The 27,737-nt window shown below is 42.8% G+C and overlaps 1 protein-coding gene across 8 annotated transcripts in view; it reads left to right on the top strand.

The window, feature by feature from the left end:
• Positions 1–27,737, top strand: part of MORC4 (MORC family CW-type zinc finger 4) — a 65,487-nt gene that overhangs the window by 26,260 nt on the left and 11,490 nt on the right. For all 8 annotated transcript variants that reach the window (XR_004679546.1, XR_004679547.1, XM_035006737.1 and 5 more), the window contains 6 exons: positions 7,240–7,338; positions 10,581–10,709; positions 12,990–13,058; positions 13,463–13,514; positions 14,904–15,079; positions 26,805–27,498. Coding sequence is in view for 6 of the 8 variants with exons in the window: in XM_035006737.1 (XP_034862628.1) it covers positions 7,240–7,338; positions 10,581–10,709; positions 12,990–13,058; positions 13,463–13,514; positions 14,904–15,079; positions 26,805–27,498 (1,219 nt within the window). In the remaining 2 variants the exon portion in view is untranslated. The remainder of the gene's footprint in view (positions 1–7,239; positions 7,339–10,580; positions 10,710–12,989; positions 13,059–13,462; positions 13,515–14,903; positions 15,080–26,804; positions 27,499–27,737) is intronic.

The raw sequence follows: 27,737 nt of genomic DNA, 5'->3' as shown, positions 1-27,737 counted from the left end.
GATATCAGATTCCAGCTGCAACTGTCAGGGCTCAAACTGACAACATTTTTAGAGTGAATTTCACCTTAAGAAATCCAGTGAATATGTACCCACTGAGCACCTCACTGGTGCATGGCACAGTGGCTGGGCTTTATGGGATTTTCCAGAGAAATTCAAAACCTGGTTGCTGTCTTTGAGGAGCTTACAGTCGATTTATAATAATGAATTTTCACATATGTGAAACAGTCTGGAGAGCAATAACATGGCTATGTGACCAATCAAAACCTAAGTGATACGGTATAGGAAAAAATGCCCTGATAGAGCAGAGAGAGTAGGGAAGGTTGTAGGTGGAAGATATGACTTGAGATTTGTCTGAAAGGGTACAGGACTTAGAAACGGGAGGGAAGGGAACGCCAGGATGGAGCTGTAGCACAATTGAAAGTAGTGACAGGAACCCAGAATGGTGAGAATATAGGGAGTGGGGGTAAGAGGGTACGGCGAGAGTGAAAGGAAATGGAGTCGACTGGATAGAGTAGAGCCGTTTCCTAGAGCAGGAGTTAACACCCTTTTCCTGTGAAGGGCCAGGAAGTCAGTATTTTAGGTTGTGCGGGCCATGTGGTCTCTGTCACAGCCGCTCAGTTCTGCTGTCATATAAAAGCAGCCGTAGATGAGGAGTAAAGGAATGAGCTGTGTCCAGTGCAGTTTTTTGGTTTTTTTACAAAAGCAATCAGTGGCCTGAGTTTGGCCCACAGGCTGTAGTTTGCCCACCACTGTCCTAGAGCCACGGTCCCCAAACGACGTGCCAGGCTGCACGTAACAAACTCACAGGGAGCCATAGGGTATTTTAAATCTTTGAGGGAAGTACAGTGATACTTGACTTCTGCCTATAAATCCTAGAAATTGTTTTCTCTTCCTGCTGTAATGGATTACCTCCAACTTCGCCACTTAACACAATGCTCATTTATTGTCTTTGAGTGCTGTAGGTTCGAAGTCTGACGCAAATCTCACTAGGCTAAACGGAAGGTGTTAGCAGGGCTACGTTCCTTTCTGGGGGCTCAAGGGGGGGAATCCATTCCCTTGCTGTTTCCGACTTCTAGAGGCTGTTGGTATTCCTTGGCCTGTGCCTGGCCCTCTTCATCTTCAGAAGGTCGAGTCCTTCTCACATCACATCACTCCAGTGACCTTGCTTCTGTCATCACATCTACTCTGCTTCTGACTCTTCTGCCTTCACTCTTCTCCTTTTAAGGACCCTTGTGATTACATTGGATAATTCAGGATAATCTCCCTCTCTTAGGGTCAACTGGTAAGTAAGTAACCTTAATTCCATCTGCAACCTTAATTCCCCTTTGCCATGTAACCTGATATATTCACAGGTTCCAGGGATTAGGACATAGGTGTCTTTGGAGGACCATTATTCTTCCTACCACAGCCTGCCCCCTGGCCTTCGAAGATCCACTTATATCTCACCTGCAGAATACATTCATCCCATCCCAACATCCCCAAACGCTCAACTGTTACAGGGACTCTTAAGTCTAAACTCTTATCTTAATGTCAGCAGCTCAATATCCCCAAATCTCATCATCTAAATCAGGCGTGGGTCTGAGGCATCCTGGGGTAAAATTCCTCTCCATCTGCAGGTGTTGTTTTGTTTTGTTTTGTTTTTTGTTACTTCACTCTCAAAATATAATGGTGAGACAGGCATAGGATACCAGTTACAGGTATTCCAGTTCAAAGAGGGGGAAAAATGGAAGGCAAACAAAGTCACAGGTCTCAAGCAATTTCAAAATGCAGCCAAACTAATTCCATTACATTTCAAGACCTGCGACTAATCTCCTGGGGCTTGCAGCTTCATCCTGTGAACTTCAGACTCTGTCGTCTGGGCTCGTGGCTGCACCCTGGGTCCTCTTTCCTTTTTCAGGGAAGGAGCATGTCTGTGCAGCTCAGGAGCCTCATCAGCCTGTTTCCTGACCCTATAGAGTTTCGGAGGTCCACCAGCCTTCTTTCAGTTTTATACTCTCTCCATCTCTTCAGTCCACTGAGGCAGTTTGTGGGCTAGTATGCCATCCTCGAGAACCTCGTGGGTCTCACATGTATGTCATGGATATTCATTTGGTCAGACAAGAAGCTCTTGACAGGTCTTTCCTCGATAATCCTATTTCTATTCTTGGCTTCTGCTGAGATGGCTGTGGAGGTCTGAGTCACATGTTTAAGCTTTTCAAAGAGCTTTTTGTGTGACTGAATACTCTGACCTTTTGATCTGAGATATTAGCAAAAGATTTTCTAGCCACAGCCTTGGCTTTTTCTCTAGAGCATGCTTTCCTGACAGGGAATGTCTCCATTTTAGCATCTTCTTCCGTCTGGATAGGCTGAAGATTTCCAAAATCATTAAGTCCTGGTTCCTTTTTGTCCAATAGTTCTTTCTCAATTTATTTGTTTCCTCCCATGTTTTATGTGAGCAGCGAGAAGACACTAGGCCACACTTTCAGCACTTTGCTTGGAAATCTCAGCTAAATGTCCAGTGTCATCATTTACAAGTTCTGCTTTCCACAGAACTGTAGGACACAATTCTGCTAAGCTCTCTGCCATGATGTAGCAAGGATGACCTTCCCTCAAATTTTCCAGTAGCATGTTCCTCATTTCCTCCTGAGCCTTCACCAGCAGCACCTAATTCATCAACTGTGATTCTACTAACAGTCTGTTCCCAGTGATGTAGGCATTCTCTGAAGAAATTTGCTCATTTCTCCACCATGCCCCTCACTTCCTTCTGAGTCCTCATTGGGGGGTTTGTTTAACATCCATATTTCTACTAACCGTCTGTTCAATCTAGAATCTAGGTTATGATCTCGGCCATTTTGGTCATGGTCCTCAAATTCTTCTGGCCTCTGCCCACCACCGCTCAGATCTAAAGCTGCTTTCCCATTTGTGGGCATTTGTTATAGCAGCACCCCATTGCCAGGTGCCAAAATCTGTTGCATTCCTTTTGATTACATTGCATCTTTGCAAGTCTGGGTGTTTAGTGGTTGCTGTGATGAAAAAGTAACACATGAGAGAGATGAGGGAAGCAGTGTCCAGTTTCCTTCCAAGGTTTGAGTGCCCAACACTGCCCAACAGGCTTGCCCACGCATGCATCCCATTAGTAATTGTGGCTATTCAAGAATGAAATAAAAATTTCTTTTTTAATTCATATGTATTATTTTCTCAAATAGATACTAAATTTTAGTACATAAATACTGATTAAATTGTTTGGACCTAATGGTGTGGTAACTGGAACTAGTACATACTGCTTTTGACCTAAGGGTGCCATGAAAAACTTGAGACACAAAGGGTGCCATGAACCGAGAAGCTTTGAGAACTTCTGTCTTAGAGGGATGTTGGGTAGAGTAGTTGATGCCTTAGACAGTGAGACATCATTGTGTATTCTTGAATGGGGGAGTGATTTGAAACCATTCTATCTTAAGGATATAGTATGTTATAACTGTATACTGCTTTATGGTTTTTAAGGTGCTTTACATGAATTAGGTCAGCTGATAAATCGGGAAACAGGGCACAGGATGGATTGAAGGAAGGATTAAAGGCTCTTGGAGTAACCTAGGTGTGAGATGAATGTCTAAAATAAGAGTAGCCGTGAAGAAAGAAGTATAGGACAGATGCTGTGAAGAAAAGTTCAAACGATTTTGGTGACATATTAGATAAGGGATATAAAGGAGAGGGAAGAATCCAAGATCATTGCAAGGTCTCAAATTTAGTACACTGGGATATTGGCAGGATCATTGATAGAGTAATGACTCTACTTTGAGAAAAGGAACTGGTGGAGTGGCAATGGTGGAAACTAGACCATAGGGGGGTGGTTAAGACAGGAGAATGAAGAGGAGGTAGTGGGTGTAGACCACATATACCAGGATTGGGGAAGTAAAGGGAAGGAGATGAATAGAACAGTGTTTTTTGAGAAGAAATGGGACTGTAGAATACATGGTAACAGTATCTTGGTTGAGATGGTAGTTACATGACTGTATACATTTGTCAAAACTGTTAGAACTACACACTTAAAAAAGATTAATTTTACTCTGTGTAAATTTTACCTGACTACATGAAAACAGAGCTTTATTTTTCTTTTTAGTTAAGATATAATTCACATAACTATAAATGTCACCATTATTAAGTGATTTTAGTATATTCACAAATTGTGCAACCATCACCACTGTCGAACTCCAAAACATTTCCACCACCCCAAAAAGCGACCCCTTGTCTGTTAGCAGTCACTCCAATCCCTGGCAACCGCATAATCTACTTCCCTTTATTCCCCCAGTATTTTTTTTTTCAAAGATTTTATTTATTTATTTGAGAGAGAGAATGAGATAGAGAGAGAGAGCATGAGAGGGGGGAGGGTCAGAGGGAGAAGCAGGCTCCCTGCCGAGCAGGGAGCCCGATGCGGGACTCGATCCAGGGACTCCAGGATCATGACCTGAGCCGAAGGCAGTCGCTCAACCAACTGAGCCACCCAGGCGCCCCTCCCCCAGTATTTTTTATTGTGGTAAAAGAACAGGTACCGTAAAATTTACCATCCTAACCATTTCTAAGTGTATGGTTCAGGGGCATTAAGGACATGCACACTGTTATGCAACCATCTCCACCATCCATCTCCAGAACTCTTGTCATCTTGCAAAACTGAAACTGTACCTATTAAACCATAAGTTCCCATTCCCACTTCCCCCAGCCCCAGGCAACCACCATTCTCCTTTCTGTGTCTATGATTCTGACTACTCCAAGTACTTCATTTAAGTGAAATCACACAGTAATTTGTCTTTTTGTGACTGGCTTATTTCACTTAGCATAGGGTCCTCAAGCTTCCTGCATGTTGTAGCATGTGTCAGAATTTCCTTCCTTTTTTAAGGCTGAATATATATTCTGTTGTGTGTGTATGTATCTGTACATACGCACACACACGCACGCATGCAATACGTTTTGCTCATCCATTCATCCATCAGCAGACACTTGGGTTGCTCCCACGTTCTAGCTCTTGTGACTTACAGTCTGTTTTGTCGGATATTAGTATAGCCACCATTTCTCTCTTTTGGTTACTGTTTACATGGAATATCGTTTCCCATCCTTTCGTTTTCAACCTATTTGTGTCTTTTTTATCTAAAGTTCATCTCCTGTGGGCAGCATATATTTACATTCATAGTTTTGGGGGTGTTTTTTTTTTAGTCATTCCACCAATCTCTGTTTTTTGATTGGAGAGTTTAAACCATTTACATTTAAAGCACTCATGGATAAGGAGGGACTTCTGTCATTTTGCTCTGTTTTCTGTATGGCTTAGAAGATTTTTTTTTTTGTCCCTCATTACCTATATTACTGTCTTCTTTTGTGTTCAGTTGATTTTTTTGTAGTGAAGATTTATTTCTCATTTCTTTTTGTGTATATTTTATAGCTGTTTTCTTTGTGGCTACCATGGGATTACATGATCCTGTGATCAGGAGAAGCAAACAGCAATCAGAGCGCAGATCCCCAATATTTGGAGGACAGGCTCTTTTTGCCCACCCTGGCTCCTGCAGGCTGCTCCTAAAATGTGTGCACAGCTGCCTGCCATGGGCCTGTGGATGGGAGATGGTAGCTACTCCTGTTCTAAGAGCTGAAATTTGCCGATGTACCATTCAAGCCTTCTCCCGAAAGTTGCAAGCCATCAGTAGACTCTAGAGTTCCAAATAGTTCAGACAGTTCTGCCAGTGCAGTGGCTGTCTAGGTGGGGGGGTAGATTCCTGGTGTTTCCTACCCCATCATCTTTCCAGAATCCCATCTAATCCACTTCTTTTAAAAATAGTTTTAAGGGGCGCCTAGGTGACTCAGTCAGTTAAGCGTCTGCTTTCAGTCCTGGGAGCCTGCTTTTCCCTCTGCCTGATGCTTCTCCCTCTGCTTGACACTTCTCCCTCTGCCTGATGCTTTTCCTTCTGCCTGTGTGTGTGCACACGCTCGCTCTCCTGACAAATAAATAAAATAAAATCTTTCAAAAATAGTTTTAAAATAGAATTGTAAGAGAAAACAAGGAAAAGTTCTTCATCTGCGACTTGAAGGAAAGATACAAACATAGCAGTGTGAATGTTAGTAGCTTGGAGGGGAGTAAGTGTTTATAGGGGAGCTCACGTATGATTACTCTTCTCTGTGTAGTCAGAATCTAACTTAATATTAGTAAGGTGGAGGTAAGGAAGAATTCCTCTTAAGGAGAGAAGAGGCCTACAAAACCCTTGGGAATGATCCAAGGAGTCCAGAGATTTTTTGAAAATACTAAATTTGTCCTATTTCAGGTGCGTACAGCTCTACAGTAAGATATAATCCTAGGTTATAGAATTAAATAAGGATTAGTCATTTGAAATTGGCAGTTTTTAAAAAGTAAAATTCATGTTTTGACTTACACACATTACATCGTTTGACCCTAGGTTTAATGTTGTTCATTTGGGCAGAGAGATAAAAGAGAAAGAGCAAGAGCCAGAGCTGGGGTCCAGCCTCCACTAACAGATGTGCAGTGGAGGGTTGAAGGGGACTTTGTTGTTCATTGGTGCCCTAACTGCTGTGATCAACATTTGAATGAAGAGCTATGTAGATTTTTTTTTAATTTATTCATGAGAGTCAGGGAGAGAGAGAGGCAGAGGAAGAAGCAGGCTCCCTGCCTAACAGGGAGCCCGATGCGGGACTCGATCCCAGGACCCTGGGATCATGACCTGAGCTGAAGGCAGACGCTTAACCATCTGAGCCACCCAGGCGCCCCGCTATGTAGATATTTTTAAGTTAGCATTGGATTGATTTGTAATAGGTAGGGTGCAGTATTTGTTATTTGATCCTGACTTTCAACTTGGTCCTGAATTGTTTACCTGTAGTCCTCTGACAGTCGGAGTAGCTCCCCATCAACTTATCAGTATGGCTCTGTCCTCGCTCTGCAATTTAGTCTTCTGTCATTGTCTACAATGTCAGCTCTCCCACCTCATGATTCTAAAAGCCCTGAAAATTTGAAGAACACAGTACTTTTTAGGATTTGTGACCATTTTACCTTTGCAACCAAAGTGACCACTTAACATTACGACTTCGTCATTTTGACATGTAATTGCAAAGGCAGTGGATTCCCATCTTAGTTTCTGAAAGTGTAGATGTTCACACTTAGGCTGAATATTCTACATTGTCAGCTTCTGCTAAATGGGAGCATCTCAAAAATCGTAAAATTGTTCAACAGATCCTCAGCATCGATGTGCTTCTTCTTGCTTTTTCTTTCAGGTTGACAATAAATGCCCTTGCCCAGAAGCTCAATGCTTATTGGAAGGAAAAGACATCCCAAGAGAATTTTGAGACCTCCGCCATCACCAGGCCAATACCGTGAGTAGTAAATACAGGATATAAAAAGTATCAGGGATGATATCCATAGAGCAAATGGAAGGAACAAGGGTAGTAAGATGGTGCTTTTCACGTAAGGAAATTTAATGAACTAAAAATAGGAAATCATAGGTACTAATTTCATCATTCTCTAGATCTCTTCATTCTGGTTTAAAACTTGTATGGTTTGGCTCATAAATATGAAGAGTTTAGGACTGTGAGTTTATCCTACAGGCAGTGTGATATAGTGGAAGATGATGGCCATTTAAATAAGACACTTCTGGATTGAAAATCTGGATCTGCTTCTTAATAGTTGGGTGAGCTTCGGTAAGTTACTTCACCTCCGTGAGAATATGAAATTAGCATAACGTTTTTAGCATAGTACCTGGCATATAGTAAGTGTTCAGAAATGTTAGCAAACTTCCCTTCTCTTTATTCTTAGTGAACATTGTTGGACCTGTACCAAGGAATTTGAGGGTAGAAGTAGAGAACCCAGCATATCAGGAAAAAGGTAGAATTTATTGAATCTAAGATGGGCAATTACATACAGAACTGTGGATCAGGATGACATGCCTCAGTGAGTCAGGAAGGGAGCATAAAGCAGAGGATAGAATGTGTAACAACACATACATAATCAGTTACACCACCGTCATGACAAAGATTAGAGTGTAAAAAGTTTATTTTGGGGATTGTCACCTGTGGGGTTTTTTTTAATGGAAGTTATCAGGCAAATGTATGATATAAAATTTCATTTCAAATGCAGCATAATCGGCTGTTTTGTGAATCACTGTCTTATTCTGAAGATCTCTGCTCATGTCCAGACTCTGTGGTTTTCAAAGAAATGCCAACTTAGACGAGATGCCATTTTTTTTTTGCCTTGCAAATAAGCAGTGATTAATGCAGTGAAGCAGATGTTCATATATTGCTGGAGTGTGTGTGAATGTGTTATACCACCTTTCTGGAGGCAGAATTGTGATAATTATTATTATTTATTGAATACTTATATGCCAGGCCCTGGTCTAAATTCTTTACATGTAGTTAAATTTATTTGATCATTACAACAACCCTATGAGGTAGACAGAATCATCATTTACCTCTTTACGAAGGTAGACACTGATAGACTGAGAACTTAACTTGCTCAAGATGAAACAAGTAGAAAGTGGTAGATGCAAGGTTCAAATATAGGCAGTCAGCCCCCCAAACCCAAGTTCTTAGCCATGACACTCTTCTGGAAGGATGCAGTGAGGGGAATATGGTGTAACCCCTTCAACGACCTATTTATTGCAAGCATGAGCTAAATGCCTCTGCCTGGGTAGAAGGATCTACCATAGTTTGATGTAACCTGAGGCAAGGAGTTGCTGTCTCTAATGCTTGTCTCTGAGGCAGTAATATTGGTATACTTCTGCAGGCAGCTCTTCTGTGCATCTACATGTAAAACCAAAGCTAATATGACCTTTCCTTTCCCCTACCACTACTTCGGAAAGTGCTTTTTGCTGTCTCTGACTCTAAATGAAACAGTGTGGCTGTATGGAAATATGTGGACACCAGAGGTCAGGCCTGAGCTTGGAGCTTAGAGGTTACAAGGCTGGAGCAGCCTGGAGCTAGGAGAGAGGAAGCTATATATCTAAAAACACGTTATGAATTCTCTTTGTTAAAACAGAGTTTTATTTTTTAAAAAAGATTTTTATTTACTTATTTATCAGAGAGAGAGAGCACACGCACGAGCAAGGGGAGTGTCAGGCAGAGGGAGAAGCAGGCTCCCCGCTGAGCAGGGAGCCCGATGTGGGACTCGATCCCAGGACAATGCGGGACCTGATCCCAGGACCCTGGGATCATGACCTGAGCCGAAGGCAGACGGCCAACCGATTGAGCCACCCAGGCGTCCCTAAAACAGTTCTAAACAAGATGAGGACATTGTGTTTGAGTAGTAGAAATACGAGTGCCTTTTCTTTTTTATATCTTTCTGTATTTTCCAGTTTTTCTATAATAAGCTTATATTTTTATAGCTAGAAAAAAAGCATCATTTAAAAAGATAAGGAAGGGGCGCCTGGGTGGCCCAGTTGGTTAAACATCCGACTCTTGATTTCAGCTCAGGTCATGATCTCAGGGTAGTAAGAACGAGCCCCACATCGGGCTCCGCACTGGGCATGGAGCCTGCTTAAGATTCTCTCCCTCTACCCCTACCCCTCCCCTCCCACTCCACTCCCTGCTCGCACGTGTGTATGCTCGCTCGCTCTCTCTCTAAAAAAAAAAGATAAGGAGAACATTGAACTAAGACATAAAAGAACCCTATCGCTCTATTGCAGTGGCCACTAGAAGAGCAGTATAAATGTAATATACACGCATCATACTCTAGGCTAAACTACATGTCTCTCAAATCAGCCCTCGGTGCCCTCTGCCCTCTTTCTGCTTTTCTCCAGCCTTCTCCCTCCAGTCTGCTTTTCACACCTTAGATGCAGACTACTTCTGTTACAGACAGACCATCTCCTTTCACAGAGCTACACAGTCTCTCTGAGGTATAGGTGACTGGGTTATGCTTCCTGGCAGCGATGGGAGTGGCTTTGTGTCTTAAGCATAGAGCTCTGGAAGGATTTTCACCTGAATTTAACCCAGTTGTTGGACTGGAGCCACCATATCTAGTTAGGAAATTTATTCACATTTATAGGACTTTTTAAGATTAATATTGGGAATATCAACCTAATAAAATTTTGATTAAAGTATAAACAAAGACTTTTGAACAGAAAAAAAGAGAGGACTAGGGAGTCTGCAGGGAAATGGGGGAGATTTGATGATGATGATGCTTCCGTGACTTCCACAAATGCATTTCAAACCTGTCACACAGTTGGATGGAAGCAAATAAAATGATTCTATGGGTTTTATTTTGTGGTAATATTGTTACATATATATTTATATGTATATAAATTTTTCCTAGTTAATTTTTGAGTTAAAATTATCCTCTTGTTTGCTTAGAACAAGAGATTTTGGATAAATATGATTCACCTCCATAAATAATGGTAGCTTACCATGTTAATACTTGTTACTATTTTTCATATCTATATCTGGTATAGTTCTATTATTATTTGTGACGTTCAAGATACATATTTTAGACACCTTGACCATAACATAACAGTTCTAACATATTTCATATATAAAACTTTGTTCTTTCACTTTTAGGGTGTGCCTTTCTAACGTAAGGGCACAGAGCTAGGATATACACAGTCATACTTCTGTTTTCCTTCATTCAGGAAGATTCCTGACCAGACATGGGTACAGTGTGATGAGTGTCTTAAATGGAGGAAGCTTCCTGGCAAGGTTGATCCGTCTACATTACCTGCAAGATGGTTTTGTTACTATAATTCCCATCCGAAGTACAGGTAAGGTTGGGACTCAGTGCTGTGTTAGAGAAAATTCCTGATTTGTCTCTGTATTCTAAAACACTTTCAAAAAAAGATTTTTTTGAGTGTAGTTGACCTATAACGTTACATTGGTTTCAGATGTCTGACACGAGCATAGTGATTCGACAAGTCTGTACGTTCTGCTGTGCTCACAAGTGTGACTCCCCTCTGTCCCCATACAACACTGTTACTGTACCAGTGACCATATTCCCCCTTGCTGTACCTTTTATTCCCTGGACTTGTTCATTCCATAACCGGAACCCCACCCCCTTGCACTCATTTTGCCCACTTAAAACACTTGGCTTCAGGTCCGCACTCTGTAGCCTGGCGTCCGAGCCCCATGCTAACCGACCCCACCCTACCTGCCCAGCCTTCGTGTTCGTTGTACCTCAACACAAACCGTACGCTGTAGCCAGACCTGCGGCTCCAGTGTTCCCTGCACGCGTCGTGCTTGTTCCCTCCTCTGTGACTTGACCGTGTCATTCTGCTTGCTTACAGTGAGTTTCTGCATTCCATCTGCCCACCCACACCACAGCCGTCTGGGAAGCCGGAGTGTTCTTGTGTGATACCCCTCCTGTTGACAATAGTTTACAGTGATTTTATGCCGGCTTCCTGTGGTCTTTAATTCTTGACACGTTTGTTCACATCCTGTTTTGTATTCTTTAGATGGTTTTCATATGTATATACTTTGGCTCTTCAAGAGACTGTAAACTATTCGAGACCGAGGGCTTTACATTTCAGGTGGGGTTGATGATTTTCTTCACATGCTTCCCTTCCCCTGCCTAAATCTATCGTCGTACCTTATTGTGCATTTAATGCCGTCTGTTCACATGTCCCCTGCAGGATCTAACATCTAAATACTGCCTGGCATATTGGTGAGCATTCATTTCAATTTAACAAATATTTTCAATTTGACTCCGTAGTCACAAAGGTTCAAAAGAATAACTCCTTTTGCTTCACTTCAGCTGTGACTTTCTTAATATTTTTTTCCTGTTGGATAAATGCTGATAGAAAAAAAAAAAAAGATACTAAAACAGGGTATGCGTTTTCAGAGAAATGTTTAAAATGGAGGAAATTAAGTAAATGAGGTCTAGGTCTATGATGAGTAAGCATTCCCCCATCATCGTCTCCTGATGTCCCGAAGCCCCTCTCCCTGGACAGTAACCGGGACTGTGGGACTAGAATGTGGGACTGAGTGCTCAGGAGTCTCCATTTTGAAGCCTGGATCTTCTATCGGTTTACACTTTAGTCCAGGAGACATAGCCTTCCAGGACATGCCTCCTTAATAAAATGGGTATATCATAGGGTTTCCAGTTATTACTAATTTTCGTTTATTTGTTCTAGGATTGCTTTTGATCATTGAATACATTTTCTAGTACTCCTTTTAGTGTTTACTCCTAAGATTCTCTTCCTTGTGCTCTACATATAGCAGATGTATTTCCATTTATAGAATCCTTTCTCTCCTCTGTGCTCTAGTCTCCGCTGTGTTGTTTTTACAATGTCAGCTCCTAATCCCTTATTGCTTCCCTCTGTCATAGCCTCTGATTTTCTTCTTCAGGTATCATCACTTAGTTTAGGGATTCTCATGCTTCTAGACTGCACCTTGGGAATTACTTTCTTGGTAAACCAGAGGCAAAAGACCCAGGTTCTAGTCACAGCAATCATCTCTTTGTGTGGATCCTCAGGCAGGTCTCTCTTGTGCTTGAAATCCACTGTGTAAGAATAGAGATTATGCTTCTTGCCATCCACCATCATAGGAGTTTTGTAGCTGTCAAGTACTTTGAATGTCTTTGGGGAAAGGTGATATATACACCAAAAATAATTAGATAATGGTATGCCTTGAAGTAAGATTGCTACATGTTGGATGCCTAGGTGGCTCAGTCGGTTAAGCATCTGCCTTTGGCTCAGGTCATGATCCCAGGGTCCTGGGATAGAGTCCCGCATCCGGCTCCCTGCTCAGTAGGGAGTCTGCTTTTCCCTCTCCCTCTGCCCCTCCCCCCTGCTCCTGCATGTGCCCACATGCACGTGCTCTCTCTCTCTTTCTCTCAAATAAATAAATAAAATCTTAAAAAAAATAAAAGAATTGTTACATGGTAACCTGGCACACGGGTTTTGTAATGTGAGTGGAATCTGAACTCTGTAGTGTCAGAGGGTTGTTGACCTCTATGACCTGCCTCGTCATAGTTGTAAGGAGAGTAAAGGGTAAAACCATAAGGGCGCATTTTGTTTCCAAAAGATGATTTCTTCTCTGTACTGCAGGAGATGCTCTGTTCCAGAGGAACAAGAACTCATTGATGAAGACCTGTACTTGAGCAAAGCTAAGAAACAGTTGAGTATACCTAAGGTTCTAGATCATACAGTAGAGGGGCCTGACCCTTCATAACAGGACAGGGGGAGTTTTGAGAAGAGAGATGATTTTTTTTTTTCTTTTTTGGCTTTGAACGATTTCGCTCTCACTTCTCTGTTCTCCCAATTCTTTTTTTTCCTTCTAATCTCCTGAATGTCTAACTCATGATTGTCTTCTGTCTCTCACCTTCCCCTCCCCCTCTCTCTTTTGATGGGACATTTGATCTCTCTCTTCAGTGGCAGAGTTTAGGAAGATACCCTCAGTTACTCAGTGAGGCCCACACTATTTCTAATTCGGAAGGAACATTATAACCTAAATCTACAATCTCCATTGCCGATGGAGAAATTTCACGAGTGAACTAAATAGCACTTTTATCTTCTCCTAGAGATCAAGCTGTTGAGAAGAAGCTGCCACCAGTGGACAATGAGAACCACCAGGTGAGAGACAGTCCGCCCTCTTTCTTTTCTCATACGAAATTTTCCCCAACAGAGGACATAGGTTGAAGGAAGCAGCAGTCTTGAAAGCTGCATAGAAATAATGAACCAGTTCTTCTGGTGGTCTTTTTTTCCATTGGATCTTTTGATTTTGCCTTGATCTGCTGTTACTGACGTTCAGATCACCAAAAATAGAAGAGCCAAATCTTTTATTTACCAGATTTGGATTTCGTACTGATTCTGGACAGTGTGAATGTCACGTTCAGTGTCACAGAACATTCAGGGTTGTGTTCCATCCTCATACCGGCTGCTCCTGTTGAGTGTCTGGTTTTTCCTCAGTCTCCTTTCTTCCAGGACTCAGGGATGATTCCTTCCTCCTTCCTCTCAGGAAGAAGGGGTGGTTCTCTGTGCCCCTCCCCTATCCCTGCTTTCAGGCTGGCTGGCTTTATAAAGACTCTGCTGTTTTGAATTTTCAGGAGCACTGTCTCTCGGACATGGTTGCCCAGCTCCGGACGCTGAAGGGTGCAATAAGGTTGGCCGTCCTCAGGGACACTCCTTTCCTGACAGCCACCATAGCACCCATGTATCTTCCCCACCCAACCTTGCCTTTCTGCATGATTTTCCTCTTGACCCTCTTTCCCAGAGATATCTGCTAGTAGCATGTTAGATTCACCTTCTCCCCCCGCCCCCGCCCCAGTCAGGGTAGGTCAGACTGGTGAGGATAGAGGCAATCTAATACTAATTCTTCTTCTGACATCCTGCCGAGACCCAGGCATATGAATACACAGGTTTCATACCTTAATGTCTTGGCTTAATTGTCTGATCTAGAGATTGCGAGATTTCCTGGGACCGCCCTGTCCTCATTCAGTTTACCTCCCCTTTATATTCCTCCACCTTCATCATTTCTACTCTCTTCCTCAGCTGGCTCTCCCACAAGATCTTAGATGCATGTCTCTGTGTGTGTGCACTGTGAATATGCGTTAGTCTCTCGCATGCATTTCTCCAAAACCAGCCCTGACACTTGCTGCAATGCTCATTCTCTCCACCCCTGCCCGCATCACAGATCTCAGAGGAGTGAGCACCCAGCCCTAAACTGGGTCACAGGAGAGAATTAGATGGTGGTTAGGGGGCCTGGGTGTGTGTTGTGGGTGGGATGACTCTAGGAGCCAATAAGTGAGTTGGGGAGGTCTGTTGGTGTCCAGTCGATAAGGTTATAACTGAACTGGGTTCAGTGGTCTAGTGTACATTACCTCACGCTGTTTGTTTTGTGTAGGAAACCAGTTTCTTTTTATTTGGCCAAGTGTTTTCTCCTAGCATCAGAAGGATTTGACTCATCCTTTTGGTATTTTGTTTGAAATTGGGATTTTTATGAATCGCTTCTTTCTTTGCTAGGTATTTGCTAATCCACTGAAGATCCCTGCTATTCAAGATACGGATGAATTGAACAGTAAGACAATTGGATACGAGGGAATGGACAGTCCTAGCCGGCCTCCCTCTGTTGGAGAAGAAAGCAGGACACCTTCTCTTCAGCTTAAGCCTCTGGATTCCAGTGTTTTTCAGTTTTCCAGGTGGGTAGAAAACATAGTCTGTCTTCAGGAGTAAGCCTCAGGGTCCGTTTTCCTGTAAAGTCGGGATGGTTATCGGGTTATGTTTCTCCTAAGGCCTAGCTAGCATGGACTTCAGATGGAGAAACATGATTTGGGGGTAATAGAATTGTGTGTTGCATGTACTTGCAATTTTTCAACATTACAACTGCTGTGTCAAGTCTGTCTGTCTCTCTCTTTTGAGGTAATCATCCGACAAATACTCTCTTATGTATTTTGTATTCACTTTATGTTGGGAACTGTGTTAAGTGAAATAATGGACGTGAAAACTCTTTGAAAAGCATAATGTGCAATCCAAATGTAAGGTAATATTACATAGATGAGCGTTCTTTCTTTCCTTAAGCTTAGGAATATTGAGGTCCCGTGGGGCCCCATAGACCTAGCACATGTTGGCCACATTATAAAAAATAACTATTAGAAGTTTGTGCCATCAGGCTAGCCTTCTCGTTCATTGTCTCCTAGAGCCAGTTGTGAGTATGAGTTTAGTTTTGGGTTTCACTTGTCCATCTTCTAGCACCTCGTCGGTATAATTTTGTTAGTCTTTATAACAGGAAGGCGCATACCTTTTCTTTTTCTTAAATAACAGGGGTATTTGAAGTGTTGAAAGATATGACTGCCCCTCTACTACCATGAGACTGGAACTCAGGACTCCTAATTAGGACATGCCTTCTCCTCTCTGCTATGCTTCTCACTTCTGGCAGGGCCAAACCATAAGGCAGGTACAGAGTTGCTCTTTAAAAGTAGAAACTTCTGCAGTCATCAGTAACGTGACTATTATATCATGGGTTATGAACTTTTCATTGACCGTCATCATTTGGGGTATCTTCTTAATATATTCTAGGATAGAAGCGATGGTATATACATAACAGGATAAACAAACAAACAAACAATAAAACCCCCAAAAAACGACTCCTGGCTTTTCCCCCTAATGGTACTGATTCTTTTCCTTATGTCTTGCTTTGTAGGTGGGTCTTTTCAGCTTCTCATCTAGACAAACATCTCCATATGTGTCCAAGTCCCCTATTCTGTGATTCTTCCACAATTAAGCCCTGTAGACATTGGGAGAAGCCCATGACCCCCCTGAACATGAACAAAAGGTTTCGAGAGGAAGTAAGCTATTTTAGGAGCGACACTAACAAAACTCTAAAGGAATTAAATGAGAATTGGTATGAGATCACCTAGAACGATGCCTTGGAAGCTAGGAAGCACTCAGTAACTAATGTGAAATCGGAGTACTGTGGCAGGAGCCGTTTCTAAGATTGAACTGTGTAGCAAAATATAGTCCGGTCTGTCTCAGGGCCTTGAGTCTCATTTGAGTCTGTTCCCACCCGTAGCTTTCCAACTCCCGTTGTAGGTGGGAGGGACATACAGTAAAGCGCTGTGTTTTTTTTTTAAAAAATTTTATTTATTTATTTGAGAGAGAGAGAGAGCACATGAGAAGGGGGAGGGTCAGAGGGAGAGGCAGACTCCCCGCCGAGCAGGGAGCCCGATGCGGGACTCGATCCTGGGACTCCAGGATCGTGACCCGAGCCGAAGGCAGTCGCCCAACCGACTGAGCCACCCAGGCGCCCAAGCGCTGTGTGTTTTTGAAGCATATTCTTGCCTCTCTGCTTCGATCTCCTTGAGGTGGCCATGCATCCAAATTGCCATTGGCATTTCAAGGTGTTGTAGCTCTTTTTTTTTTTTTTTTTTTGGGTGGGTTTGTTTTTTTTTTTTTTTTTTTGGTGTCGTAGCTCTTGAAGGCTGTCCTTTCCCTGCTGCGACCACTGTCTTTTCCTTTTTCTTCAGTGTTTCTTTTGTTACCCTAGAGTGGTTTCCAGTCCCCTGAAGGAGGTCACAGACGCTGATACGTGTATGCGTGTATTTAATGTGTGCAATATGGCAGTACAACCATTGGGTGGCAGACTTCATCAGGCTTTCATGAGATTTCTGTATGAATTATTTACCGAACGGCCACATCCAGATTCGGGGTTTGGTTATAGAGGACAAGCAAAGTGCATCATTTGTGTGTAATTTAAATTTGAGAATAATATTCTTTCAAGGGAAAGAGATAACGTGATCATTGATGTTGCTAATGTCATATTTTATGTAGGCCCGGTAAGCTGAGGATGTCATTTTAAGCTACATGGATAAGGGGATTCAGATTGAGTGCAAAGAGTCCGCCTTTTCATAGGGAGAAATGAAGGTACACAAGAGTTTGGTAAAATATACAGGGTTTTCTTGGTACAACAATGTTAATGAAATAAGAGGTTTAGTCAGGAGTTACAAAGGTCTCCTTTGTTACTGTCAAAATCTGAAGCTGATAAGGGTCCTTGGGTCATGTAGTATAGCTTTCCAACTCTAGATAAAATAAAGCCCACACTATCCAAGAGAGTTTTTAAAAAGTTTTAGGGGGGTAAGTTACATGACCTAGCAGGGGCCCCCGAGGGGTCATTGGAAATAGCTTTGTGAGTTTCACAAACTAGCGAAGGGGATGGGGAGACGCACAGTGAAGGGTAGGTTCAGCCAGGATGCAAGCGGGCATAATCGTTCAGCTTATTTCTGTTAAAGGAAATAGTCCTTTTTGTTCATTCATACTGCATATATTTGAGTGCTTGCTGTATGAAAGGCAATGTTCTAAGGCAGTGATGGGATCAAAAATGAAGGAGCTTATGGCAGTCAAAGTTATACATGTAAATATCCCCAATACATGCTAGGTTTCATATGTGTGGTTACAAACTTAAGGTCCAAAGTATCCATTAGCGTATGGACAAAGGAGAGAATTAGTAGCTGTAATTTATTTAAATGTTTAGAGACCCCTTGAATAAACTGTATGTCAAACGCTAATGATAAATAGTTCATGTTTTATTATTTTTTAATTATTTTTTAAAGATTTTATTTATTTATTTGACAGAGAGAGACGCAGCGAGAGAGGGAACACAAGCAGGGGGAGGGGGAGAGGGAGAAGTAGGCTTCTCGCGGAGCAGGGAGCCCGATGGGGAGCTCGATTCCAGGACCTTGGGATCATGACCCGAGCCGAAGGCAGACGCTTAACGATTGAGCCACCCAGGTGCCCCTTAGTTCATGTTTTAAAAGGATAACAGAAACCATCCAAATTACACTATAATAGTCAAAGGAGAGGAAGACAGACATTCTAATATGTTTAAAAGAATATTTGAAAACAACAAACACAAGGTAGAAACAGAAGAACAATTTTATAAGTGAATAAGATGGATTCAGCAGCCAGTATTAACATTTTAATGAGAGAGACTTCCAGAATGGAGAAATGTGAAGTGTCATGGACTCTTGCACCAACAAATAACCATTTAACTGGAAAATATTATTAAAACAAGCATTTGAAGTTCCCGGAAATTGTCCTAGAGGCACTCAGCAAATAAATATTCATTCAGGAAAGTCTGTGACATCTCAGAGACAACCGCAAGAGTCTTCAGCATTTAGCTTGCTCCCGCCCCCTCCAAGCTGTATTTTACAAAAACTTCTCAGGGAGCTCCAGTCCAGGTGGGTGCGGTCAAGAAGCTGCGGGCTCCCTCTTTCCCTAGCTCCCAGTCTAGAGCTGTGGTTTCACCTGGTCGGACAGGCCTCCAGCATTTCTCGTGTCCCCTGGTTCTGTCTTGCTGAAGCTCTGTTCCAGGCAGACCCGGAGGACTAGGTCTCTCTTCTCCCACCCAGCCCCCCTCAGGGAGGAGGCACTCCCCCAGGGACGGCGGGCATGCTGACGATGCTGGACTCCTGCTACTCCAGCCCCAGCGTGCTTATAGGGCAGAGGTTCGTGCCGGAGGCAGCAAGCCCCAAAAAACATCCCAGCATCCACATTCGTAAAGAAAGTGTTCTTTCTTTTATGCCACTTCTGCACAGTGGCACCGAGGTTCTGCTTAGGGCAAGAGGCCTTAAAGCTGAAGAGCTCCTTCGCTCTACCGGAACGAGCTGACTTTTATGTGGAACAGATCATGGAGCATTCCATTCGTAAAAGCATTGTCAAAAATAACGGCGATCTCGGTGAGCAGTAATTGAGAGGGCACTCATAGCTCCGTGATAACACGTTACAACGAGCAAAATGGCTGAGAGCTCAGAAGTTTGGTAACAGAGAGAACCAAGGAGAGAAAGCCAGTCAAAAAAGACCTCTCCTGGGATCACAGTCAGCCCTGGGATTAGGAAGGCTGTGCATAAACACAAGGCTCCATTTACTCAGGAGCAGTCAGACTAGGACATGAAGTGGACTTTAAATCAGTCCGCGAGCCTCACGCAGATCAAACAACAAAAGGACAGGGCCCTCACTGGCACTAAGGGCACAGCCTCTGACCAACCACTGGCCCTTTCATAAGCTTCTCTGACCCAGGAACAAGTCCTAGGAAGCCAGGCTCAGAAAGAAATCACACATATCCTGATAGACTGGAAGACCGCGTACATGCTCAAAGTTGTGCCCTCTCAGAGGAGAGTCGAGAGGGAAAAATCCAAGCTGCTACGGCCTGGCCGGATGTGGGGCCGAAACAGATGCCTTGGACTGTGATAGCAGTCCGAGCCACACATACGTCCAGTGGGAGAGGGTAGAAATCCAACTGGCTCAGGGGGCTTAAGCACAGTCTTTGACCAGTCAGTGGCCTATGCTGACCCAGGGCTGACCCCTAGGTTGCCAGGTAAGAGGAAAAACCAAGAAGAAATCTGTTTCCTCTACAGTATACAGCCTCTGATATTCCTGCTCAGATTTCTTCAGCCAAGTCACTAAGTAAACAACCAAGCAAACAACGACGTCAACCACTCAGGGAGATGGGAGCAGTAATCAGAGTGGCTGTGCTGTGTTACCTAAAACATCCAACTGTCAGGGCGCCTGGCTGGCTCGGTTGGAGGAGCATGCGACTCTTGATCTCACGGTTGTCAGTTCGAGCCCTCAGCTGGCTGTAGAGATTACTTTAAAATTAAAAAAAAAAATCTTTAGGGGCGCCTGGGTGGCTCAGTTGGTTAAGCGACTGCCTTCAGCTCAGGTCATGATCCTGGAGTCCCGGGATCGAGTCCCGCATCGGGCTCCCTGCTCCGCGGGAAGCCTGCTTCTCCCTCTGGCCCTCCTCCCTCTCATGCTCTCTGTCCCTCATTGTCTCTCTCGCAAATAAATAAAATCTTAAAAAAAAAAAAAATCTTTAAAAGGATAAAATAGCCAGTTGGCAGCAAAAAAAAATTATGAGACGTGCAAAGAAACAGGAAAACGTGATCTGTGCATAGGAGACAAAAAGAAGCAGATAATAGAAACTGCTCTTTAAGAGACCCAGATGTTGGATTTAGCAGACAAAGACCTCAAGGCAGCCATTATAAGGAAGGGATAACTGGGTGATGGGCATGAAGGAGGGCACTTGATGGAATGAGCACTGGGTGTTATTTGTAACTGATGAATCACTAAATTCTACCTCTGAAACTACAAATCAACCAACCAGCCAACCAACCAACAAAAACATTGTAGACCAGAGGGCAGCCGGATCACATATTCAAGGTAGTAAAAGAAGAAAGAGTGTCAAGCAAGAATCTTAAATCCAGTAAAACTCTCTTTAGAAAATGAAGGTGAAATAATACATTTCCCAGATAAATAAAAGCAGATGGAATTTGTTTCTAGCAAAACTCCCCTTCAAGAAATACTAAAGGGAGTTCTTCAGGCTGAAAGCAAGTGATACCAGATAGTAATTCAAATTCACATGAAAAAACAAGAGTACTGGCAGTGGTAACTAATTCATTATAAAAGACAATATAATGGCATTTTTTCCTGTTTCTATTCCTTTTTTTTTTTAAGATTTTATTTATTTGAGAGAGAGAGAGCATGAGCAGTGGAGGGGCAGAGGGAGAAGCAGACTCCCCACTGTGCAGGGAGCCCGTGGGGCTCAGTCCCAGGACCCCAGGATCATGACCTGAGCCGAAGGCAGATGTTTAACCGACTGAGCCACCCAGGTGCCCCCTCCTGTTTCTATTCTTAACTAAGTTAATTTAAAGAATAATTTCCTAAAACAATATGTATATGTTTGTATATAATTTTATATATGTGTACAACTTCATTGTTGGGCTCCTCCACAGATGTGAAATGTTTGACAATAACAGCACAAAGGAGGTGAGTGGGAGCAAAGCAGTATTGGAGTAAGGAGATAACACCATAATAAGAAATGAAGAAAATTTTCAATGGAAAAATAAGGTTGATCTAGCAAATTCTACAAGCATTATAAATATGGAATTGCTCTGCTTTCATCTCTCAGCTTCCTCAAAAGATATAACATTACATAAAGTAATAATGATAGCAGTGTGTTGTTAGATTTGTAAATGCTAAACCAGAAAATATCCGTATAATATGAAAAGAGGAACAGTAGAAGAAGAAAGGAACAAAGAAGGCATGGCCCATATAGAACACAGCAAGCTAAATAGCAGAGGTAAATTCTGTCATCTCAATAATAACATTAAATACAACTAGTTCAAACTATCCAATCAGAAGACAGAAAATACCAGATTGGATTTTTCTTTAATATCCATATATACAGGAGATATGCTTTAGATTCAAAGATACAAATCAGTTGAAAATAAAAGAGTGGAAGCAGATAAACCATGCAAACAGCAACCATAAGAGAGCTGGAGTGCTTACACTAATATCAGACAAAACAGACTTTAAACAAAAAATGTTACTAGATATTACACAGGACATTTTATAATGACAGAGTTCATCAGGAAGATGTAATAATTATGCCTATATGTGGACCTAACAAATAGAGCCCCCCAAATATATGAAGCAAAAGCAGACAGAATCGACAGAAGAAATAGGTATCAATAAGACTTCAATGGCCCACCTTCCATTATGGGTAGAAGATCAACAAGGAAACAGAAGATTTGAAGAATGCCATAAACCAACTGGACCTAGCAGAAATGTGTAGAACACTTCATATTCTTCTCAAGTGTACGTGGAATCTTCTGCAGGATAGACCATATGTTACACCAGAAAACAAGCTTCAATAAATTGAAAGGATTTCTAGCATACAAAAGATGTACTCCAGTCCCAATGGAATTAAAGTAGAAATCAACAACAGAAGGAAATTTAGGAAATTCACAATATGTGGAAATTAAATAACAAAATAAAAAGCTTTTGCATAGTGAAGGAGACCCATCAACAAAATGACAAAGCAACCTACTGAATGGGAGAAGATATTTGCAAATTATATGTCCAATAAGGCGTTAATATCCAAAATATATAAAGAACTTAACACAACATAAAAAAAAAAACAACACAAAAAAATTTGGTTAAAAAATGGGCAAAGGGCCTGAATAGACATTTCTCATACAAATAGCCAACAGACACATGAAAAGATGGTCAACATCACTGATCATCAGAAAAGGCAAATCAAAACTAGAGTGAGATACCACCTCATACCTGCCAGAATGGCTAAAATCAACAACACAAGAAACAACAGGTGTTGGTGAGGATGTGGAGAAAGGGGAACCCTCTCTCACTGTTGGTGGGAATGCAAACTGGTGCAGCCACTCTGGAAAAGAGTATGGAGGTTCCTCAAAAAGTTGAAAATAGAATTACCATTTGATCCAGTAACCCCACTGCTGGTATTTATAGAAAGAAAATAAAAACACTAATTTGAATAGATCATATGCAGCCCTATGTTTACTGCAGCATTATTTACAATAGCCACGATACGGAAGCAGCCCAAGTGTTCATTGATAGATGAATAGATAAGGAAGATGTTGTGTACACACACACACAGTGGAGTATTACTCCGCCATAAAAAGAATGAAATCTTGCCATTTGCAACACTAGAGGGTATAATGCTAAGTGAAATGTCAGATAAAAAGAGACAAATACCATATGATTTCACTCGTATGTGGACTTTAAGAAACAAAACAAGCGAACAAAGAGAAAACAAGAGGCAAAGAAAAAGAATCTAACAAAAAAACAGACTCTTAAATAAAGAGAACAAACTGGTGGTTGCCAAAGGGGAGGTGTATGGGGGGATGGGTGAAATAGATAAAGGGGATTAAGAGTACACTTATGGTGATGAGCACTGAGTAATAGATAGAACTGTTGAATCACTATATTGTACACCTGAAGCTAATAGAGCACTGTATGTTAACCATACTTCAAATAAATAAATAGCCACTAAAAAATTTAAGAAAACAGTAAAATGATTCCATTTACAGTAGCTTCAAAAATGAAGTCTTTCGGAATAAATTTAACAAAAGTGCAAGGACACCTTGTAAACTGAAAACTATAAAATATTATTGAATGAGATTAAAGAAGACCTGAATAAATGGAAAGACATGCCGTGTTTATGGATCAGAAGATACAGTGTTGGGGCGCCTGGGTGGCTCAGTCGTTAAGTGTCTGCCTTTGGCTCAGGACATGATCCCAGGGTCCTGGGATAGAGCCACGCATGGGGCTCCCTTCTCCGCAGGAAGCCTGCTTCTCCCTCTCCCACTCCCCCTGCTTGTATTCCCTCTCTCGCCGTGTCTCTCTCTGTCAAATAAATAAATAAAATCTTTAAAAAAAAAGATTGTATTTAAAAAAAAGGATATAATGTTAAGATGGCAGTATTCCCCAAATCGAGCTATAGATTCGATGCAGTCTCCTATCAAAATATCAGCTGGCTCCTCTGCAGACAGACAATTGAGGAGTATGACAAAAAGAAAGAAAATGAGAAGATGGGATGCCTGGGTGGCTCAGTCGGTTAAGTGTCTGCCTTCAGCTCAGGTCATGATCCTGGAGTCCCGGGATGGAGTCCCAAATCGGTGGGGAGTCTGCTTCTCCCTCTCCCTCTGCAACTTCCCCTGCTTATGCTCTCTCTCGCATGCACTCTCTCTCTCTCTCAAATAAGTAAATAAAATCTTAAAAAAAAAAAAAAAGAAAATGAGAAGGAACTAGTTATATAGTTGGAAAAGAATTCCTGGTGTATAAACCCACAGTCAGTCCTTACTAAATGAGTGAATACAGGCCTGGAATAAGAATCAATCCCTAGGGCGCCTGGGTGGCTCAGTTGGTTAAGCGACTGCCTTCGGCTCAGGTCATGATCCCAGAGTCCCGGGATCGAGTCCCACATCGGGCTCCCGGCTCAGCGGGGAGCCTGCTTCTCCCTCTGACCCTCCCCCCTCTCATGTGCTCTCTCTCTCTCAAATAAATAAAATCTTAAAAAAAAAAAAAAAATCAATCCCTAAAGGGAAGAACCAGACCTTTACTTACAGAGCTAGTAGGTACTTCTAGAGCCACTAAGTAAAATCCACTTCTTTTTCTCTCGTTCACACGATAGTTTCTTTTTGATTTCCTCTTCTGTGCAGTTTTGTCCCTTCCTTCCCATCCTGCAGTTAGTTAAGCTCTCTTCTGTCAAGGAGCCTGTACTTTAGTATTTTAGGAGGGAACTTACGAGACACACACACGCACACGGTAAAAAGCGATGTAGATTATAATCGAGCGCTAAGGTGCAGTAGGAAGTCAGAAGTAGCACTTGAGCCAGTCTTGGACGCGTGGTGTTGGGTAGGAGAAGGGCATTCCAATCAAAAGAAGCAGCATGAGAAATCATGGGCATTTCTTTCGGCTGGTGTTTTTGAAGGGAAGTAATGAGACAGAAAGCTGGGGCCCAGCGATGTCCCAGCCCTGCCCCTGACTAGCCACATGACCTTGAGAAAGTTAACTTCTCCGTGTCTGAGCATCCTCTTTAACAAATGCACATAAACATACCACTTACCTTGGGGTTGTTGGGAAAACTGAATGAGACCATAACACATTAAGCTTAAGTATTTAGGGCCACATAACACTTATCACACTGTCTGGCAGAGTAGGTGCTCAATATAAACGTTTCTTACGTTTGGGAATGGAATACCAAGCTAAGGCATTTGAGCTTTCATGTTGTGGGGAGCAATAAATAAAGATTTCAAATGAGGGTGTAACACAATCAGGGCAACACCTTGGGAAGATTATTAACTTGGCAGCGGGCAGTCTGGAGGTGAGAGAAGGGGAGACTGGGGGAAGCCATTGCAAGAGCTCAGGAGAGGGAACGTGAGGTCAAACCTGAGTACTGATAGTAGTAGAACTAGATAAGAATACTGAGAGTTTGCCAGTGTCATAACACAAATGGGACATAGGAGAGGAAACAGGTTTGACCTTGACAACGGAAGGCCAGTTTTCTACATCCTGAGACACCAGTGGGACCACGAGGAAGGAATGTGTGCTGGGCAACTGGAAATTCAGTAGAGATCAGCGCTGGGAGAATGACCAGAGGTTATAGCCGAGAGGTGGTATGAGATTACCAAAGAAAAGAAATATGGGGAGAGAAATAAGGACAGAACCCTTGGAGGTGGGAAAACAAAGAGAAGGCAGATGATTTGACTCTAATTGCCTTTCACAGAAGTTTAGTGTCGCTATCTGGTATCACATACCCTTCCTTCATCCCTCCGAAGTGACTGACTCTCTTCCTCCACACCACAGCTAAATGGGACCCTCTGCAGTGGCCCTGTTCTAGTTGAATACATTTGTTCTCACATTGGCCCTAAATACTTTTGCTTTCCCACTAAGGTTGACACAGCAAGACCTATGAGGAGGCAGACCGGTTTTATTTCTGGGTGAACACTAGTTTCGAAGAATATTCAGGGGGCTGTGAGAAGCTAAGGTTTGAGATGTCTTACAGACGTTCTCAGAACTTGCAGAGAAAAGTGGGCAGCCTTGAAATACTGTGAGGTGGCTGATAGATAACATGCTTGACTCTTTCTCATTGAAAATTTGAAATTTGGTTTTTACCTTGAAATTTCTGGGTTTTCTGCAGGGAGGACAAAATAGTTACAGGGGTAAAAATGAGCCGGGGTGGGTGGGGAGGTGTCCCATCCTACTGCAGGATTTTAAATTGTCTGTGGATTTCACAGGCACCAGTCATTTCATTAGTTCCTTCAACACTTAGTGCATATAGCAGCCAGAAATGGAAGGCGATTTGCGCTTACTCTCCTGCACTTTCCTGATGAAATGAGGGAGTGCCTGTTTGCCCTGACAAGAGGGGAGTTCTTTTGCCCTAAGAGGGAAATGACTCGAGTTGGCCGAGTCCACTTGTTTGATTCTGACTAGGGCCCTGTGTTTTAATTAACTTTTACAAGTGAATAATGGGCAGTAGCCACAATCCGGTTGGCTGGCAAAGGAACTGCATGGTGTTCTGTTGCAATATAAAAAATGTGCCTAAGTCTTTGATGCTGGGAGGTTTTTGTGACACTTCAAAATTAACGAGCTGGCTCAGCTTTCCTCCGCATACTCTACTAGGCTTTTTATGACCTTTTTTTCCATTCTCGTGTTAGGGGATTTTGCGTGTGCGTGTGTGTGTGTGTGTGTGTGTGTGTGTGTGTGGTTGTTTTGCTGCTTTTCCTTGCATTTCGGAAACTTCCAAGTCAGGCTGGTTTCAATCCTATTTTCAGAATTCTTACCAAGATCAACTTGGTCTTGTTATATCCAGACACTGACTCTCGTACCTTTTGATTTCATCTCTCCGTTCAGACTGGTTGCTGTCTCAGCAAGGTGCATGAGGGAAGGGTTTGGAGTTCAGGGGTAGAGTTGTATTTTCCTAACCCGAAATGATCTGTGGATAACAGCTAGAGTCAGTTTTAAACGCAGGAAGTTTGGAGAGAGGCTCCATAGGATCAGAATATACCTAGCTTGTATTTTGACAGTTTAACATTTAATTCCCTCTTCTTGCAGTAAGTACAAATGGATCCTGGGAGAGGAGCCGGTGGAGAAACGAAGAAGGCTCCAGAATGAGATGACAACACCTCCTCTAGATTATTCCATGCCTGGCCCTTACAGGAGGGTGGAGGCACCTGTCGCCTACCCAGAAGGGGAGAACAGCCATGATAAATCCAGTTCCGAGAGAAGCACACCACCGTACCTTTCTCCAGAATACCCAGACGCAAGCAAGAATACCAGTCAGAGTAGGGAGGTGTCAGTCCTGTATTCAGGGGCCCAGGACCAACACCAGGGGTCCCTGCTCCCTGAAGAATTAGAAGATCAGATGCCAAGATTGGTAGCAGAAGAATCTAACAGAGGCAGCACAAATGTAAACAAGGAGGAAGTAAACAAGGGACCTTTTGTAGCCGTCGTCGGTGTTGCAAAAGGCGTTAGAGATTCAGGAGCTCCCATTCAGCTGATCCCTTTTAACAGAGAGGAGCTGGCTGAGAGGAGAAAAACAGTGGAATCCTGGAGCCCGGTGCCTTATTCCTCCGTGGCCCCTGGTCCCCCCCCTGCCACAGCCGCTGGGGAGAAGGGCCGAGGTTATGAGGAGAGCGGAGGGCGCAGTACGCCAAAGATGAAGAACCAAAGAGAGCTGGAAGAACTGAAAAGAACCACCGAGAAACTGGAACGCGTTTTGGCTGAGCGGAACTTGTTCCAGCAAAAGGTTAGGGCAACACCTTTCCACTGGGAATAAGAGATCCTTTTAACCAAGAGACCAGAGAGTCGCAGCTCTTGACCGTTTCCTGCTCTGAGGCCTTTACACAGCAGAAGCCATCAACTCGTTCTGTGTGGTGTCTCAGATTGAATGCCCCCGAGTGGGCTTCCCGCCCCTGTCTGGGGATCGAGCAGGGCCCTGAGTGGAACGTGTACGGAGGAACCGCAGAGTGAATGTATCAGGGACCC

This window comes from Mirounga leonina, unplaced genomic scaffold (genome assembly GCF_011800145.1).
Source record: "Mirounga leonina isolate KUSES-001 unplaced genomic scaffold, KU_Mleo_1.0 Mir_101664, whole genome shotgun sequence".
Lineage (NCBI taxonomy): Eukaryota > Metazoa > Chordata > Mammalia > Carnivora > Phocidae > Mirounga > Mirounga leonina.
This window is presented reverse-complemented; position numbering and strand designations above follow the sequence as displayed.